General features: G+C 39.4%; 1 protein-coding gene across 1 annotated transcript in view; it reads left to right on the top strand.

Annotated features, from left to right (window-relative positions):
* The window catches only part of LOC129406439 (complement factor H-like), an 85548-nt gene that overhangs the window by 15774 nt on the left and 48530 nt on the right, over nucleotides 1-21244 (top strand). The window contains 4 exon segments of the mRNA XM_055144203.1: nucleotides 788-1023; nucleotides 5974-6069; nucleotides 12471-12665; nucleotides 14818-14994. Coding sequence (XP_055000178.1) covers nucleotides 788-1023; nucleotides 5974-6069; nucleotides 12471-12665; nucleotides 14818-14994 — 704 coding nt within the window.

Genomic DNA, 21244 nt, shown 5'->3' on the forward strand with positions numbered 1-21244 from the left:
AACAACAAACCTCTGACCTCAAACCTAGTCAAAGCTCCAGGAGCACAACTTGTTTGCTCAGACTCATCGGCTCTTGGGAACAGCTGAAATGTGGATTCTGATCAGTGTCATCCTCATCGGGTGGGGATCCTGTGCTCACGGGCAAGGTTAGTCCATCTATATATCTGGACAGTTAGCTTCACTGTAACCTTGTGTCTTATCTAATTTCATGTCTATATTTTTTTAAGATGCAAGCAGAGAGGAATATCTCTTCTTTGAGATTATCGTTGCTCTCATGCCAGACAAGTGTTAGAAAGTGATGGTGTCATAGACAATGGGCAAGATTTGGACAGAAAACTTGGATGGAGAATGAGACAGCAGCACCAGACGGTCAGGCGGGAAAGGAAACTCAAAGGACTGGGGCACAGGTTCCTGTGTGTGAGTCAATCAGCTCTCATGGCCACAGCAAATCCCAGAACAAGGCAAGCCTTTGACCTTACCCAGTCCTTTTGGGTCCTTCGTTTTTTTCTCAGAAAAAACATCTCGGGAAGAGAGGAGCAACGAAGTAAAAGCAGGTTTCATTATATGTGTTGAGAAAGGGGAGGGAAGGGGAAAAAGAAAGCAATTCATTCAGGCAAAAAATGTTGGGCTTCTCCAAAGACAACTTGCTTTTATATCAATATTCTTTAGAATATTTCTTCAAGAGTCGTTGGCAGAAGTGTGGCAACTTTCTGAAATCCTCTTGGCAGACACCCCAAAATATGAGTTTTACTTGAAGTTAGAATAAATCATATTTATTAAATTTTAGCGAACAGACAGATATTTCAGTTTGCAATGGCCTGGAGTTTTCTATGGATATGAGAGCTAAACAGCTATTGGTAAAGAGGAAGAGCTTTGAAGATTTTGGTGTTTTTCCTTTGTGTCCTTATAGCAGTGTTTTCCCCCTGCCGAAGTTTTTCCTCTCTGTAAAGGATCAAGCCTCTTTGGGGTCTGCAATGGTGCCAGGGGTAGGTCTGATCCGTCTTGAATTTCTGTGTGCACAAGGTGAGATTTTTGTAGTCTTGGGTCTTGGATTTTTACTTTCCCTTAATTTATTTCATGGGATTGGGAGGGTGTGGAGGTCTGGGCTGGGTGCTTCCCTGAATGCCTGCATGCATATCCCAATGTATAAAGAATATACACCATACATTTGCCAATGTGAAACAGATGATCAAACCAGTTAATCTACAATAGGACATGTTTATCATCCAAAGTAGTCTTTTGTGCTCAAAGGAATCCATGATCAGAAAACAAAGATAGCCCACAGAAATCAACTGTATCACTTGTCCTCCTGTTGAGCAGGCACCAGTAGCATCTCCATTTGTCCCTGTCGCGTGTTAGTGTAGCCCAGTGGCGTCTGCTTGCTCTAGGAGCACAAAGAGCCTGAAACCGTTCATTCGGGGTTTTGATGAAGAAGTCTGACTATATCATAGGTGGGTGGCCACGCGGTGTTTTGAAGTCCGAGGAATCCAGTTGGTAACAGCTCTAGTCCAGCGGTCATCTCTAAATCGAATTAAATGTCTGGCCTATCTGATTTTTGACTCCTTGGCAAATGAGACAGCGTCTCTGATTCTTGATCATCAATGGAGGTCAGAACTCCAGATTCCTTCTTTTACTTGAGTGAAACATGATACTCCAAGCAAAGCACTTTGGATTCCTCTTTGGGATACACTTATAGTGTTCTCATCCTGTTTTCAGAGGGTCCAGGTCTCTGAGGTGTATATTAGTGCAGGCAGAACGGTAGAGTTGAAAATATGTGTCCGGAGCCAGAGTTTCTTCATCCTCTTAACCACTTCTTTGACTCTCTTGAAGGCGTTCCACGCTGCTCTCTTCCTCCTGCACAGTTCCGGTGCTAGGTCTCTTTACATCCATGATCACTTCTTTGTAGAATGGTGGGATCACAGTTGTGAATCCGTATTACAACTCGCAGAGGATCCTGATGTACTGAGTTTGAACACCCTGTTTGGCTAGGGTTTCGATAACCGCTTCAGTCTCTAAAGAGTCAAAGGCCTTCTTTAAATCAATGAACGTTAGAGCGGCATCTGGAATTCAAAAAGGGAGAAATTATTTGCCCACCACACATCTGATAAAAGTTTAATACCTAGAATATATTCAGCTCCAGTAGAACATTACAAAAAAAATCTAACCCCATCAATATTTGGAAAATTTCTTTGAGGTTTTCTCATAGAATAAATACAACTGGTCAAATGCATATGAAGAAATACTTTTTCCACTAATTATCTGTGAAATACAAATTAAAACAACTAAGTACCAGCTCACAACAAAGACTGGTATTCAGAAAAAAAAACAACAATACCATGTGTTGGCGAGGATGTGAGGAATAAAGATAGTCAACTCATTACTGATGAGGATGCCGACTGGTTCCCTCCTTCTGGGAAGATATCTGATATTTCCCCCCAAAATTAGGATCACTCCTGGCATGCTCAGACCCAATGGGATGCTGGAGATTGAACCTGGGTCAGCTACGATCAAGACAAGCACCCCATCCATTGTACGATACCTCTGGCCCCAAGTTTGATGATTCACTTCACTTTTTATTTAGTGCTTTTACTGTTATTCAGTTATTAAACTCTAGCTTTTTAAATATTCCACATGTAAAAAAATTCATTCTCGAACATTGAATACCTGAAATTCAGGTATAAAGTAATTTTTAAGTCATGCCTTAATACTTTAAAAAAATAAAAGAATTTCCTCTGTATCAGTCCTCCTCCCTCTGGCTTATTTCACTCAATACAGTATCATCTCAGAATGCTCTGTCTGATATGTGGGATATACAGAAACCTTGTCGGGGACCATCAGATGCCCAAAGGCAAGAGAGATGAGGAGCAGGGTATGTGGTCTTAAGTAGGAAGATTGGCACTGGGGTAGGGATGAATGGGATAAATCAGGAAAGGGAACACGAGGACAATGGAGAGAGGGAAAGGGCTAGCCACAGAGGCGGGCTGGGGTTTGAAAGAGAAACTGGGGACACTGGTGGAGGAAAGTGCACTGGAAAAGGGATTGAAATGTATATGTCTGACACCTACAAGGAATACAGAAAACATACAAAAAATTGAAGATCATCAACAAGACTCAGCAACCCAAAATCACGTTAAAACATTTTATTGATAGATTAAAACCATAGTATCATCTCGCTCATCCACATTGCAGCAAAATACATGATTTCACCAGTCCCCATATCTGAATAGTCTTTCATGGTGCATTTGAACTGTGCTCTCTTCATTCACTCCTCTGTTTTTAGGCACTTGGCTTTTTTCCAGAACTTGGCTATTGTGAACACCGTATAATAGACACAAGAATGTAAATAACTTTACTTGTGATAGTGTTTTGGGATTCTTGGGTTATTTGAAGAAGTGGAATTGCTGGTTCTGATTATTTTCCAAAGAGTCTGAACCAGAGCCCATTCATACTGACAGTGGATGAAGGTTCCATTTCTACAAATCCTTGTCAGCACTTGTTGGTTTGCCTCTTTTGACATGTCCCAATCTCACTGGTAGGAAGTGTTACCTTAATCTTTTAATTCATTTTCATGATAACAGAGAGCATGGGTAAAGAAGGTTTCTCATCTTTATTTTCCTAGAATTGCTTGGGATACTCTGGAAATTTATTACTCTATAAGTTACTCCACAGAAGTAACAAAAAAAAACTAAAAACCAAACCAAACAACAACAAAAATACCAAAAACCTAAGGAACAAAAATTAATATGGGGACAATAAATAATTCCCTAACTTCTATTTATTAGAAAACAGAGGTTTTAAAAGAATTCTTTGAATTAAAAGACAGCCAGTTCTAAGGAGGATCAAGACCACTTCTGAAACTTAGAGAAGTTTTGGTAGACCCGAGACACAGTGGAGTAGTTAGGGCATTTGCTGTGCATGCAAATGGAGGAAAGTGCACTGGAAAAGAGATTGTAATGTATATGTCTGAAACCAACATGGAATACAGAAAACGTCCAAAAAATTGAAGATCAAGGTATTTCATCAACTTATTTTGTCATGATATTTACATTTTAGAACATAGTTCTTTAAACAAGGGGAACTTTTTAAAATGTGGCTTATTGCCACTTGTGCATCCACATCAAAGATTATACTCATATGAAACATTTTATTTTACAATTTATATAGTATTTGTGTCACAAACTACTCAAAACTATATATTGTGGGCTTTTTTTAAAAAAGACAAAACACTGAATGGGAATGTACTGAACTTAAATATTCTCTTCAACATAGTAACTTTTTAACATTGAATTAAAATTTATGTGGTTTACTCTAAATGAGAAAAGCATCTAACAGTGTTTTATTTTTGTTGAACTGAGCTTAAATTTATAGATATCAAGGAGCCTCTTATGAGTAGGAAACTCCTCTTTCATCTAATGTGTCACAAATACATTTCAGTTGCTTTCTGTGAAAACAAGACAGACCCTTTGACAAAGAAGACATTGTGTTAGGTCCCTTGAAGAAAGGAAGGAGGCCATAAGTCTCTTCATTTGGGAAATGCAAAAAGAAGTACACGAGGAGCTTGCAAACAGATTTCAGGCAATACTTATTTCCCACCACAGCTCTTAGTCCCAATGAAGTATGGCACCCATATAAGAACTCTGCAGCATAATATTTGTAACACAAAATAATTTATTAGCAAAGGAATATTACAATGAGATTCATTACTATCAGAGCAAAGTTGAGTGGACTAAGTAATTTATAAAACACAGGTTTTATTAGTTATCATGACCTAGTCGAAGGGATACATACAAACCATCACCCACAGGTAAAATCAGCCCGTCAATTTTATAAACAGAGTTTTATTAGAACATTGTCATTTGGTTATGCATTTTTGTGGCCATATTTGCACAACACAGAGTTGAGCCATTGCTTTAGAATTTTTATTATTTACTCTTTGCAATAATAGTTTCCCCAAACACACTGCACTAAATTAGCTAATTGTAGTAAGGAACAGCAGCTATAAATGTACATATGTTTATATATTTCAAATCTAACAAGTTTAATAAGCAAATTTACTTCTACCTATGTTCACTTCTAATGTAGTTTGTAAGGGAATCTGCTCACAATATAAACTGCAATAAACAGAATAAAGCTATCTTATCAACTTATTTCCATAAGCTAGAATAGACACCTTTCTAAAATGCCTTTTCCCACTATAAGGGAATGGGAGACAACTTAAAAATTCATGAAAGGACCTCCTCCTTAAGGGGGACATCTGACTTGCACATTCACTTCATGGTTCTGGCTTAGTCATTTGGTCATACCTACTTCACATGGGTAGAAAGATGCAATTTTACCACATGTCTTAAAGGAAAAGACAAGTGATTTTATTTTATTTATTTAGTTATTGCTTTTTGCTTTTTGGGTCACACCTGGCGATGCACAGGGTTTACTCCTGGCTCTGCACTCAGGAATTACCTCTGGCGGTGCTCAGGGGACCATAAGGGATGCTGGGAATCGAACCTGGGTTGGCCACATGCAAGGCAAATGCCCTACACGCTGTGCTATCGCTCTAGCCCCAAGACAAGTGATTTTAATAGCTTTATGAGAATTACAGAAGTAAAGAAATTGAAGGGAATGAAAGAATAGTTGACATGATATTATTACTGAGCTTCTTGCCCTGTAGGGAATTGTGATGGTGAAAGAGAAGAAAAGATTCAAGAGACCAGGAGGGGAATGGTACATCATATCAAAAAGAATGGAGAAACTCTGAGTGATACAGCAGGAAATACCTGAGGCTGTGTATATTTTTAGCAGATATGAACAAAAAATTCCACCCATTACATTATTTTTATATAGTTGATTATTTCATTGCATACTGATTTCTACTGTTCACATATTTTTTTTCCTCTTCAGAAGTAACATGTACTCCTCCTTATATTCAAAATGGAATTGTCAGACCTAAAAAATCCACATATAGAGATTAAGATTAAGTCACATACGAGTGCATAAATAACTTTTACCCTACAACTCGGGGAACAACAATAAAATGCACAATGGCAGGATGGGTACCAAGTCCAAGATGTTCTTGTAAGTTCCACTTATTATTTACCACTTCGTTATGAAATCACTTCCTCTTAACCACAAAAACATAAAGATGGGGCCGGAAGGAAGTGTATTCGTCCAGCAGGTAAGTGTATTCGTCCTGCACACTGCTGAACCAGGCATGCTTCCTGGCACTGAAGATCGTCTCCCGAACCCTCACAGGAGAAATCCCTGAGCACAGAGTCATGAGCAAGCTTTGAGCACTACAAGATGTAGCACAGCAATAACAACAAAAACCAAAAACCTAAGGAACAAAAATTAATATGGGCACAATAAATATTTCCCTAACTGCTCTTTATTAGAAAATAGAGGTTTTAGAAGAATTCTTTGAATTTCAAGACAGCCAGTTCTAAGGAGGATCAAGACCACATCTTAATATTAGAGAAGTTTTGGTAGAGCTGAGCCATAGTGGAGTAGTCAGGGCGTTTGCTGTGCATGCAGCTGACCAAGGCAGGATTTCTAGAGTCCCGTATGGTGGTCACTGGAGTACCACCACGAATAATTCCTGAGTGCAGAGCTAGGAGGAAGCCCTGAACACTTCCAGGTGTAACCCCAAACCAAAGAATAAAACATTTAAAAGTACAAAACTCTTAAAATTGCTATTTAATGTTAGGTTTGGATATATCTATTTTTCTAATATAATGTAATTTCATTAGAATGCAAACATACGAGAAAGATGCTGGGAAATCATAGTGCTATCTAACATTTATGTATTGGCTACTTATTCTAGGTATGAATTTTCCCCCAAACTATTGACTCAAAAGAACAATTATGTTCCCTCAGCCTTTCTTTGATTTGAGAATTTGGAAGTGATTTACCAGACTATTTCTGAGTCACACTCTTCTGGGCTGCAGAGAGGTTGCGGTCTAGGCTGCAAGCAGGTAATAGCTTGGCTAGGCAAGAGCACCACCTTTTTGGATGAGATTCTCACATGGTTTGGGCAGGAAATATCCACAACTAACTACATGGCAGGGCCATAGGTTGCTGGAAGGACAGCTGATGTTCTCTAGGGTTAGTGTTCTGCAATCGGAGAGGAAGCTTCCATGCCAAATCTGGGACAAATGAGTCCAGGACAAATACTGACAAATACTGACACTACAACTGCATGACTGCCTTTTACTTAACTGATTTTGGGTTTTGCAGGCAGGACTTGAAGGTTACTCCTTGTTTAGTGTTTGAGGGATGCCCCTGATGATCAGGGCTACCATGAAGCACCAGAGAATGAACCTAGGCCTCCAGCATGCAGAGCACGTGTTCCAGTTTCTTGAACTCTCTCTTAGGCCCTGAGCCATATAAATTATTAAGAAGTGAGTCATTCAGAAGGGCTGAACTAGTCAGCATTCCCACCAACAATGTAGAAGGGTCCCTTTCTCCCCACATCCCCTCCAACATCAGTTGCTTTTGTTCTTTTGGATTTGTGCCATTCTCTGTGGTGTGAGGTGGTATCAAATAGTTGTTTTGATCTGCATCTCCCTGATAATTAGTGATGCAGAGCATTTTTTCCTGTGCCTTTTGGCCATTCATATCTCTTTTTTGGGAAAGTTTTTGTTTATTTCTTTGCCCTATTTTCTGATGAGGTTGGATGTTTTCTTCTTGTAAAGTTCAACCAGTGCTTTATATACCCTTGATATCAACCCGTTATCGGATGGGTATTGGGTGACTTGTTCACCCCTTCTGGAAAATAATATGGACGTTTCTCAAAAAATTATAAATTGAGCTCCCATTTGATCCAGCAATACCACTTCTGGGGATATATCCCAGAGACGCAAAAAAAATATAGTCTAAATGACATTTGCACTTATATGTTCATTGCTCCCAGTTGGTGGTCATTCTGGGAGTTGTCTTTTTAGACTTAAATTTTGTAGACTTTTCTCCCAGCTCTGTGAAGTAGAATTTCACACCTAACGTCTGAGCTTACAAAGCTGTGCAGAGATTCAATAAAGGAAGACCTCAAAGAGAGAAGAGCAGCAGTTTTGGCCAGTGCAGTAGAAGCCGGGAAAAGTATTCACAAAGCTGGCCTGTACTTTGCCAACTACAAGACCAAGATGACTGTTCTCCAACGTCCCGATGGATCTATCACATCCTCCAGAAATGCAATGGAGAAAATTATTCATGACTTCTACTTGGATCTCTTTGACAGCCATGTCCACCTGCCCACATACCAAAGTCTGCAGGATGTATATGTCGTTCCCAGTGTTCTCTCTTCTGAAATCCAACACGCCATTTCACTGGTAAAGATTCGAACAGCATCTGCTCCGGACAAGTTCAGACCCAAATACCTGAAGAATCTGCCGTCAGTACTCATCAATACACCGGTTCGACTCTTCACACGTTACCTGTCTGAATGCAAGGTTCTGTCCCAGTGGAAAACCAGTAGGACCATTCTGTTGTACAAGAAGGGAGACATCCACGACATCAGCAACAATCGCCCAATCTGCCTGTTGTCTGTCATCTACAAGTTGTTCACTTGTGTGATCCTGAATAGAATAGGCAGAGCACTTGAAGAAGGACAACCATGTGAGCAAGCTGGGTTCCGAAGAGGATTCAGCATGATAGACCACATCCGCACAGTGAGCAAACTCATTGAAGTTTCAGGAGAGTTGAAGATGCCGCTCTGTCTAACATTCATCAACTTAAAGAAGGCTTTCGTTTCTGTTGAGACTGAGGCAGCCATCAAAGCCTTGGCCAAACAGGGAGTTCAAACTCAGTATATCAAAATCCTCCGTGAGCTGTACTGTGGATTCACCACCAGGATCTCACCATTCTACAAGGAAGTGATCATTGATGTAAAGAGAGGGGTGTGGCAAGGTGATACCATTTCACCAAAACTCTTCAGTGCTGCCCTTGTGAACATCATGCGACGACTGGAATGGGAAGAAATGGGAGTGAAGATAGGGCAATTACACCACCTACACTTCGCTGATGACATCGTTCTCATAACGCCAAACATAAGCCAAGCGGCACAAATGCTGGCCGACTTCGACCTCGAGGGTGGAAGGGTCAGATTGCAGCTGAATCTCAGCAAGACGATATTCATGAAAAACGAACTGGTCCCTGAAGCTCCATTTGCTCTCAATGGAACGAACATCTCCGAATGCAGCAGCTATGTGTACCTGGGTTGAGAAATCAGCATGAGGAACGAATTGGTGCCAGAACTGCTCAGGAGGAGGAGAACAGCGTGGAATGTCTTCTAGAGCCTCGAAGAGGTGGTTAAGAGAATGAAGAACCTCCGACTCTGGGCACATCTTTTCGATTCCACCATTCTTCCTGCACTAACATATGCCTCAGAGACCTGGGCCCTACACAAGCAGGACGAGAATGCTATTAGGGTATCCCAAAGAGGAATCGAAAGAGCTACGCTGGGAATATCATGTTTCACTCAAGTGAGAGAAGGAATCCTGAGTTCTAACCTCTGTCGATGGTAAAAAATCAGGGATGCTGTCTTGTTTGCCAAGGCATCAAAAATCAGATGGGCCGGTCATATAATGCGAATCAGAGATGACCGTTGGACTAGAGCTCTTACAGACTGGATTCCACGGGACGTTAGAAGACCTCATGGCTGCCCACCAACTAGATGGTCAGATTTCTTCGTCAAATCTCTGAATGAACTATTTGAGGCTCTTTCTGTTCCTGGAGCGAGCAGGTATCATTGGGGTACACTAGCTCACAACAGGAACAAATAGAGATTGTACTGGTGTCCGCTCAAGCAAATAGAAGATCAACAGGACTATAAGTGATGCAAGTGAAGTGTTCATTGCAGCACTGTTCACAATAGCCAGAACCTGGTAAAACCCGAGTGCCCAAGAACAGATGAGTGGCTAAAGAAACTTTGGTACATGTATACAATGGAATACTATGCAACTGTTAGAAAAGATGAAGTCATGAATTTTGCATATAAGTGGATCAACATGGAAAGTATCATGCTAAGTGAAATGAGTCAGAAAGACGTAGAGAGACATAGAAAGATTGCACTCATCTGTGGAATATAAAATAACAGAGTAGGAGAATAAAACCCAAGAATAGTAGAAATGAGCACCAAGAATTTGGGTCCATGGTTTGGAAGCTGGCTTCACATGTTAGGGGAAAAGGCAGTTCAGATAAAGAAGGAAACATCAAGTAACCTCCGATTGGAGGATCCTCTTGGGAGGGGAGATGCGTGCTGAAAGTAAACTATAGATTGAACAAGATGGCCAGTCAATACCCCTATTACAGACCACTACACCCCCAAAGAGAGAGAGATCAAAAGGGAATGCCCTGCCACAGCGGCAGGGGCGGGGGAGAGGGGATGGGATTGGGAGGTGGGAGGGATATAGGTACATTGTAGTAGAGAATGGACACTGGTAGATGGAGGGGTGTTTCAACATTGTATGAGGGAAACACAAGTATGAAAATGTGTAAATCTGTTACTATACTCCCACGGTGATTCATTAATTAATTAAATAAATAAATAAATTTTAAAAAAAGAAGTGAGTCACTCAGCCCACCACCAATAAGGAGAAGTGCAATTAGTCTTCACTTTGTCAAGGGATGAGAATGAAGATGGAGAATTCCCTAAAATCGGACTGGATTCCACTGGATGCCTCATGATATTCCTAAAACTATAATTAATATATTTCATTCAGTATTTCATTTCAGTTTTTAGAAATTCATTTCTGTGTGTGCAATAAAATTCCTTTTCTTTATATTTCACAGCTTATTGAGAAGTGGTACCATAATTAAATTGGAACTCCCATGAAGAGAATGTAATAACGCAGTTATTAAGTAAAAGACAAAATTTTAAATAACTCAGCATAAGTTCAAGATAAGTTTACAAAGCATGAATTTGAAGAAAATATCACTATGAGATAATGTGTGTAATAATTATCAGGGAGTTATTTCATTTTCTATGATTGGTTTATGAAATGGTACAGCACCACACTGTATCTCAATATCAACAGGATTCTTCACAAGAGAGTTGTGAAATTCTTGTGGACAGCATAGGGAGACTGCCAGGTCAGTAGTTTATTAGAAAGTTCCCAACTCATTAAATACATATGTCAGATACTTAAAAGATATTTGGTAAGTTGTTTTTTGATAAGTTCTCTGGCCTACTCTATTATTTATTTTCTCCAGTAATTTAATGGGATAGAGGAAATGCAATAAAAAATCACAGTTCAGTGTATAAGAATAACTCAATAAATATAATGATATTCCTCATTGGAAAATAAGAAATTAAAAGTTCCCTGTCCTCCAGCTGCAATATTAAAAAATATTTCTCATTATCTTAGATACCTGAAAACTAAAAATTATTATGTGGGGCCAGTGAAGGTACAGGAGTTGCATGCATGCTGCCAACTTTGCTTAATTTCCAGAACTAAATATTGTTTCCAGAGCACTACCAGGAATGTTCTCTGAGCTCAGAGCCAGGAATAAGTCCTGAGCATTGATAGGTGTGACCTATAATTCTCTCTGTATTACCCTCTCAAAAAAAGATCCCCCAATGAACAAAGCAAGAATGTTATTTCCATAAATAAATTAATTAATTCATGGATTAATTCATTGATTTGAATTATGGATAGAAACCTTTTTTCATTTTTTACCTTTTCTCTCCTTTCCTTTCCTTTCTTTTCTTTTCTTTTTCGAACCACACCTGATGATACTATAGTGTTACTCCTAACTCAAGAATCAATCCTGGTGGATTGTGGGAATCATATGGAATGTTGAGATCAAACCCTGGTTGGCTATTTGCAAGACAAGCACCTAATGTGATATACTCTCTTTCAGCCCCAGAAATACTACTCCGGCCAATATGTTCAACCAAACATTCTGTTTCTCTATATTTAATGTTGTTTCTGCAAATTAAAAGAAATAGCTAATAGTTATTAGTTTCTACAGCAAATAAACCCTGCTATCTGCCTACATTGCTTTGTATTAGTGAAAAAGACATACCTATGATTTCTAATGATGTCGAAAAACATAAAAAAGAAATTGTGAATGATGAAATCAATATTATTATCACACAAGCAGAATGGGACTAGGCTTAAAGACAATTCATTAAATATATGTGAGCAATTTTTATCTTGGAGAGTCTAAAAAAAGTTTAGGCATTGCATGTCTCATAAGATACACACATACATATATGTTTGAACAGGTATGCGTGTAAGTGTAACATTTGGAATCAAACAGAGACCTTTAACATGCAAGGCACAAGATTTATCACTGATGCTCATACCAAGCCCAAAGATATTCCTTTATTAGCAAGGACCTCATGCTCACATACCTCTGTTCTTGTCCTTGAAACCCATGAAATAAGTATAAACATACAGGACATACTTTATGCACAAGAAGATTTCTAATTGATTCCTTTAAATCACTGACTATAGTTACTCTTCTTTTTACATTACAAGTCAAAAATTGTGAATTTCCAAACATAACACATGGATTCCTATATAAGGAAAGCAGATACAAACCAGAGTTTCCAGTACCTGTAGGAAAACAGTAATACTATAGATGTCATGAAAATTTTGCGACGCCTTCCGACTCCACCTGGGAATACATCAAGTGCACACAAACAGGATGGAAGCCAGAAGTGCCTTGCCGCAGTGAGTCACTGTCACTGTCACTGTCATCCCATTGCTCATGTATATGTTCAAGAGGGCACCAGTAACATCTCTCATTGAGAGACTTATTGTTACTGTTTTTGGCATATCCAATATGCACGGGTAGCTTGACAGGCTCTGCTGCATCGCAGTGAGTAAATGTTGTTTTGATTGTGTATGTTGCAATAAGACAATGAGATGAGATTTGATGTGGATGGGAGTGGAGAAAATCTCCCCAGCAGTGTTGGGGCTACCCGGGCTATATGCAGTTTATGCAGGATCGGGGATGCAACCCAGAACCTAGTACATGCCAGGCCTGCATTCCAGCTCTTTGGACCTTTTCCCCACATCCCAGCGTTGAGGAGGCAAAGTAAGTCTTTGTACTAGGATTGTTCATGGAAAATTATCTGGAATATCAATAGAAAATTTATAACTGTAACGTATACATGTTTTAACTACAAAAAAGATAAATATAGTGAAAATTAATTTGTCTTTTAAAAAAATATTGTATAGGGGCTAGAGTGATTGCACAGCGGGTAGTGCGTTTCCCTTGCACACGGTTGGCCTGGGTTCAATTCCCAACATCCCCAATGGTCCCCTGAGCACCGCCAGGAGTAATTCCTGAATTCAAAGACAGGAGTAACCCCTGTACATCCCCAGGTGTAACTCAAAAAGCAAACAAAATTTATTGTATACTAAGAAGCATTAGATAATCCCTATGCTTATGCATCCTCAGCTGACACTGAGGTGAAATTACTAAACTTTTATTTTTCATTTTAAGGAAAATGCCTCTTCAATTTTTTGGAAAATGGAAAGTGGTCATGGAGATCAAAAGAATATTTCCAAGGTGAATCGATGATACCTGAGTGCAATCCTGGCTTTAGTCTTCCAAATGGGCAGATAGTCATGACATGTACAGAGAATGGCTGGTCCCCTCCTCCCATATGCGTTCAAATCAGTAAGTAAAGGGGTCTGAGCGGCGAATGTACATTTGTTTTTATGTTTTTAAATTAACTTGTATCAATAGCACATAGTTCATATGTGTAATTGATACTTTCTTATTTTTCTGCTTATAAAACTTCCTTGGGCTGGAGCAGTAACACAGTGGGTAGGGCGTTTGCACACATTTATGGAATATAAAATAGCATAACATGACTGACACTCAAGGACATTAGAGAAACGGACCAGGAAGACTGGGAGAGAAGGGAAGCTGGAATAGAGAAGGGAACGCTAAGTCACTGATGGTTGAAGGGATCATTCGGGATGGGAGATATGTGCTGAAAGTAAATAAAGGACAAAACGTGATAGCCTCTCAGTATCTACATTGTATACCATAGAGCCCCAAATTAGAGAGAGAGTATGGGGGAAATTGTCTGCCACAGAGGCTGGAGAGTTTGGAAAAGGGAGAAGGGTATACATGGGACATTGTTGGTGAAGAATGTGCACTGTGGGAAGGATGGGTGTTTGATCATTCTATTACTGAAACTCGAACATGAAAGCTTTGTAATCGTTTCTCACAGTGATTCAATTAAAATAATGAAAAAATTAACCATGCAATCATACAGTTTTTTTTTATGTGGATAGATCTTGTGTATTGTGCTCATTGAACTTAGTCAGGGGAGAAGGGAAGAAAGAATGATCTCTTTCATCTGCAGGACATGAACAAATATAGTAGGGAAATAACACATGCATTCTCTAAGCTTTTTAAAAAATATTCCATATTTGAAAGAATTTATTCTGGAATATAAAATTCAGCTATGAATTCCTTTTTTAACTCATGCCTTAATTCTTCTTTTAAAATAAAAGAATTCCCACTGTGTAAGTCCTCCTGCTGACTTATTTCAATCAATACAGTTTCATCACAGAATGTTCTATCTCAGGGCTGAAGCAACAGCACAGCAGGTAGAGCATCTGCTTTCCACATAGCTGACCAGGTTCAATTCCCATGATCCATAAGGTCCCCTGTGCACCGCCAGGAGTAATTCCTGAGTGAAAAGGCAGGAGTAAACTCTGTGCATCGCCAGGTGTGACTCAAAAAGAAAAAAAAAATTATTGTATAGTTAAGAAGCATTAGATATTCCCTATGCTTATTTATCCTCAGCTCACACTTATGTAAAATTACTAAACTTTTATTTTTCATTTTAATATTCATTAGGAAAATGCCTCTTCAATTTTTTGGAAAATGGAAAGTGGTCATGGAGATCAAAAACATATTACCAAGGTGAATCGATGATACCTGAGTGCAATCCTGGCTTTAGTCTTCCAAATGGGCAGACAGTCATGACATGTACAGAGAATGGCTGGTCCCCTCCTCCCAAATGTGTCCGAATCAGTAAGTAAAGGAGTCTGAGCTGCCAGTTTACATTTGTTTTTATGTTTTTAAATTAAGTTGTATCAATTGCACATAGTTCATATGTGTAATTGATACTTTCTTATTTTTCTGCTTATAAAACTTCCTTGGGCTGGAGTGATAACACAGCAGATAAGGCGTTTGACTTGCACGCAGCCAACCCAAGTTTGATTCCTCCGCCCCTCTTGGAGAGTCTAGCAAGCTATGATAAGTATTTCCTCCGCAAGGCAGAGCCTGGCAAGCTACCCATGGTGTATTAGATATGCCAAAAAACAGTAACAAGTCTTACAATAGAGATGTTACTGGTGCCCGCTTGAGCAAATCAAAGAACAACGAGATGACAGTGACACAGCGATAGAACATTCTTAATTTTAAACTTATGTTTCATTTTAAACTTATATTTTATTTTTCTGTTCATATACTCTTCTTATTTTATTTATTTATTTATTTATTTATTTATTTATGTTTAATTTATTTATTATTGAGTCACAGTGAGGGTACAGTTACAGATTTATACATTTGCGTGCTCATATTTCCCTCATACAAAGTTCGAGAACCCGTCCCTTCATCAGTGCCCATTCTCCACCACATATAAACCCAGCATCCCTCCCACCCACCCCCAATCCCATCTCCCTCACCCTACCCTGCCACTGTGGCAGCATATTCCCTTTTGTTCTCTCTGTCTCTAATTAGGTGTTGTGCTTTGCAATAAAGGTGTTGAGTGGCCATTGTGTTCAGTCTTTAGTCTACATTCAGCAGGCATCACCCTTCCCCTGCATGGCCTCCAACCACATTTTACTTGATGTTGCCTTCTCTATCTGAGTTGCTCTCTCCCCAAAACGTTAGGCCAGCTTCCAAGCCATGGAGTCAACCTCCTGATACTTATTTCTACTATTCTTGGGTGTTAGTCTCCTACTCTGTTATTCTATATTCCACAGATGAGTTCAATCTTTCTATGTCTGTCTCTCTCTTTCTGACTCATTTCACTTAGCATGATACTTTCCATGTTGATCCACTTATATGCAAACTTCATGACCTCATTTTTTCTAACAGCTACATAGTATTCCATTGTATAGATGTACAAGAGTTTCTTCAACCAGTCATCTGTTCTAGGACACTCGGGTTTTTTCCAGATTCTGGCTATTGTAAATAGCGCTGCGATGAACATATGAGTGCAGATGTCATTTCCATTATAACTTTTTGCTTTTCTGGGATATATTTCCAGCAGTGGTATTGCTGGGTCTAATGGGAGCTCAATTTCTAATTTTTTGAGAATCGTCCATGTTGTTTTCCAAAAGGGCTGAACCAGTCGGCATTCCCACCAGCAGTGTAGAAGGGTCCCTTTCTCTCCACAACCTTTCCTACAGCGGTTGCTTTTGTTCTTTTTGCTTTTGTTGCTTTTGTTCTTTGCCAGTCTCTGTGGTGTGAGGTGGTATCTCATGGTTATTTTGATCTGTATCTCCCTGATGATTAGTGATGTAGAGCACTTTTTCATGTGCCTTTTGGCCATTCGTATCTCCTTTTTGGGAAAGTTTCTGTTCATTTCTTCACCCCATTTTCTGATGGGGTTGGATATTTTCTTCTTGTAAAGTTCAACCAGTGCTTTATATACCCTTGACATCAACCCCTTTTCGGGTGGCTATTGGGTGAATATCCTTTCCCATTCTATAGATTGTCTTTGCATTTTGGTCACTGTATCTTTTGCGGTGCAGAAGCTTTTTAGTTTAATGTAGTCCCATTTGTTGATCTTTGTTTCCACTTAGTTGGCCAGTTGCATGTCATCTTTGAAGATACCTTTATCTTCAATATAGTAGAGGGTTTTGCCGACCTTCTCTTCAATGTACCTTATGGTTTGTGGTTTGATGTTGAGGTCTTTAATCCATTTTGATCTGACTTTTGTGCATGGTGTCAGGTCGAGGTCTAAGCCCATTCTTTTGCATGTAGTTGTCCAGTTGTGCCAGCACCATTTGGAGGCTTTCCTTGCTCCACTTCACATTTCTTGCACCACTTCACATTTCTTGCGCCCTTATCAAAGAATAGATGATCATACATTTGGGGTTGTGTGTAGAGATATTCCACCCTGTTCCATTGGTCTGTAGCTATGCCTTTGTTCCAGTACCATGGTGTTTTAATTGTTACCGCTTTGTAGTAGAGTTTAAGGTTGCGGAGGGTGATGCCTCCCATCATCTTTTTCCCAAGAATTGTTTTAGCTATCCGTGGGAATTTGTTGTTCCATATAAATTTTAGGATTGCTTGATCCATTTCTTTGAATAATGTCATGGGTATCCTTATAGGGATCATGTTGAATCTGTATAATGCTTTGGGAGTATTGCCATTTTGACAATATTAATTCTCACTATCCATGAACAGGGTATATGTTGCCATTTCCTCATATCCTCTTTTATTTCATGGAGTAGTGTTTTATAGTTTTCTTTGTAGAGGTCTTTTACTTCCTTGGTTAAGCTGATTCCGAGGTACTTGATTTTCTGGGGCACAATTGTGAATGGGATTGCTTTTTTCATGTCCCTTTCCTCTGCCTATTGTTTGTGTATAGGAAGGCCATGGATTTTTGGGTATTGATTTTGTAGCCTGCAACTTTAATGTATAATTATATTGTTTCTAAGAGTTTCTTAGTAGAGGCTTTAGGCTTCTCTAGGTATAGTATCATATCGTCTGTGAATAGTGAGAGTTTGATTTCTTCCTTTCCTATCTGGATGCCCATAATTTCTTGTCTAACAGCTATCACAAATACTTCCAGGACTATATTGAACAGAAGTGGTGAGAGTGGGAATCCTTGTCTTGTGCCTGATCTTAGAGGAAAGGCCCTTAGTTTTTCTCCATTGATGATAATGCTTGCCATAGGTTCGTGGTAGATGGCTTCGACTATCTTGAGGAAAGTTCCTCCAAAACCCATTTTGGTGAGGATTTTCATCATGAACGGATGTTGGATCTTGTCAAATGCTTTCTCTGCATCTATTAATATGATCATATGGTTTTTATCTTTACTTTTGTTGATAGATGGATTATGTTGATTGATTTCCGAATGTTAAAACATCCTTGCATCCCTGGGATGCATTCCACTTGGTCATGGTGTATGATCTTTTTGATGAGTTGTTGGATCCTATTTGCTAATATTTTGTTGAGGATCTTCTCATCGGTGTTCATCTGGGATATTTGTCTATAATTTTCTTTCTTTCTTGTCTTCGTTTGCTTTTGGTATTAGGGAGATATGTGTGTGCTTCATAGAAACTGTTTGGGAGAGTTCCTGTTTTTTCAATTTCCTGGAAAAGGTTGAGGAGAACTGGCAACAAGTCTTCTTTAGATGTTTGGAAGAATTCGCCTGTGAATCCATCTGGACCTGGGCTTTTGTTTTTGGGGAAATTTTTGATTACCGTTTCAATTTCCATAATATTAATGAGTCTATTCAGGTATTCCAAGTCTTCTTTGTTCAGTCTTTTGAGAGTGTAGGAATCAAGAATTCATCCATTTCTTTTAGGTTCTTTTGTTTCGTAGTATACAAGCTTTCGAAGTAATCTCTGACAATCTTTTGAATTTCATTGGTTTCTATTGTGATGTCCCCCTTTTCATTCCTGATTCGGTTTATTAGGGTCCTCTCTCTGTTTCTTTTTGAGTCTTGCTAGTGGTTTGTAAATCTTGTTTATTTTCTCAAAGAGCCAGATTTGGTTTCATTGATCTTTCGGATTGTTTTCTGGGTTTCCATGTCGTTAATTTTTGCTCTAATTTTTATTATTTCTTTCTTTCGGTGTAGTTTGGGTTCCTTTTTCTGATCCTTTTCTAAGGCCTTGAGCTGTGAAGACAAGCTATCTATGTAGACCCTTTCTTTCTTCCTAAGGAATGCTTGCAGAGCTACAATTTTTCCCCTTAACACAGCTTTATCTGAGTCCCATAGGTTTTGGTAGCGTGTGTCTTCTTTTTCATTTGTTTCGAGTTATCTTGTGATTTCTTCCTTGATTTCCTTGCTGACCCACTTGTTGTTCAACATTGAGCTGTTTAATTTCCAGGTGTTTGCTTTGATTCTCTGCGTCTGTGTGTGATTAGCTTCTATCTTCAGTGCATCGTGGTCTGAGAAGATAGTTGATACAATTTCTATTTTTCTGATTTTATTGAGGTATGTTTTGTGACCTAGTACATGGTCTGTTTTGGAGAATGTTCTATGTGCACTGGAAAAGAATGTGTATTCTTTCTTTTTGGGGTGTAAAGCCTTGTATAGGTCTATTAGGTCTCTCTCTTCTATTTCTTTCTTCAGAGTCGGTGTTTCCTTGCTGAGTTTTGTTCTTGTCGATCTATCCAGAGGTGATAGGGCAGTGTTGAAGTCTCCGACTACTATTGTGCTGTTAGCGATATCCTTTTTAAAGTCTGTCAGGAGTTGTTTTAAGTATTTAGCCTGTCTCTCATTAGGTGCATATAGGTTTAAGAGTGTGATTTCTTCCTGTTGTACATATCCCTTGATAAATAGGAAGTGACCTTCATTGTCCCTCCTAATCTTTTCAACCTGCAATCTATGTTGTCCGATACTAGTATTGCCACCCCAGCTTTATTGAGGGAGTTGTTTGCTTGTGGGATAATTTCCCACCCTTTGACTTTGAGTCTGTGTTTGCCCTGACTGTTCAGGTGTGTTTTTTGTAGGCAGTATGTGGATGGACTCTTTGGAGATTTTGGAATCTTTTCTTCATCTTCTCTTCATGGAGGGGATTTTAGCTGTTTCTTCATATTGTTGTGGAAGTCTAGAGTTGTAGCCTTCTAGTTGTCTATCCCTATTCCTTCTTTCTGCAGGGGCGATGCTGTTAGTGCTAAGTTGATGTTGGAGGCTTTATACCAATTCCAGAATACTTTCTTATTCTCACAATCTCCTCTTGGTTTATGTGGGGCCTTTAGTGATGACTTAAGGCCATGCTGTCTTTATGAGGAGTTGTGGAGATTCTATTATCCACTGACAGCTTTTGGGAAGTACAACTCAGCTAAGGGACTATTTTTGCAAAAAATTATTCAGATGAACAGGGTGATATTCAAAGAAACAGGTTATAGAGTATGTAATGTAAGAAAAATTGAAACTGCGGCCACATAAGCGGCTGACACTCTGTCAAGTGACCACGCCCCCTTTGAGGCTACGCCTCTGAGCTACAGGCCATGCCCCAAGTAAACTTTTTGGGGGGCAGGGCCGGGTAGTCTGGTGGCAGAGTGCCCCTTGGGTCGGTAGGTGAAGTCCAGATCCTCTTTGTCAGTACCTGATTGGGAGTTTCAGCATTACAGAGGAGCTGAGACGCGCGTCTATGCAGCGCAGGGAGTTGGGGGGGGGGGGTTCCAGGGGAGCCCTACCCTTCTTATTTTAAACTTATGTTTTCTGTGTATGAATGGATACCATACATATTTCTTGATAAGTATGTGTCAAGAATGCAGTAAAATAGAAAAAAACGTTGAAACTTGTAGGAAAGACTCAGATAAGCAAGACGGCAGGATAGGAGTAACTTCTGCAAATGACCCGCGTGCTGACATTTACCCTGATGACTATCATTGTGGGATTCAGAGACTCTAGCAGAAATATTTTCACACAGTTGCTGAAAACTGATTCTGGCATTCCAAAAAGAGGCTCAAAAGCCATTAATGGATCCTACTAACCAGTTTTCTGACCTTCTGGAAACCCCACTTCCAAGATTCATAGAAACCCTTGCTATTGATTCTTTTCACTCATGGACCACCTAATTCCCTGCACACCTGACTCACACCCAATTCTCATGCCATGATCTGTCCCATTTTTCACTGTGAAAGCCAAGTATTTGTAGATGTCTAATATTTGCACCCAAAGAGCTAACTCTCAGTCCTCTGGAAAGGAAGAAGTCAGCGTCCAGCATTGATCTTGAGAAAACAAAGAGAATGCCACCTATAGCTGGGTTGGTTCTGCAAGTGTGAGGGAAGACTTACTTTCATGCAGCTTCTCCCAACAGGGAAAAAGACATGTCAAGTAGGAGGATTCATAAATGGAGGCTCATTAGAAGTCTTAGAGAGCCTCGTATGGCTTATAGAATTTATTTCTCTCTCAAAGACCATAAGTAAACTCTGTATGAGAAAACATGAAATTGATTCTGGGTACTTGATTTTCATAGGTACTATTATGAAAGTGACTGTTTTTAATATCTCTTCTCTTTCATAATTTGTATATTATGCAGCTGTTAGGAAAGATGAAGTCATGAAATTTGCTTATAAGTGGATGGTC

This window comes from Sorex araneus, chromosome 7 (assembly GCF_027595985.1).
Source record: "Sorex araneus isolate mSorAra2 chromosome 7, mSorAra2.pri, whole genome shotgun sequence".
In the NCBI taxonomy this organism is placed as follows: Eukaryota; Metazoa; Chordata; class Mammalia; order Eulipotyphla; family Soricidae; genus Sorex; species Sorex araneus.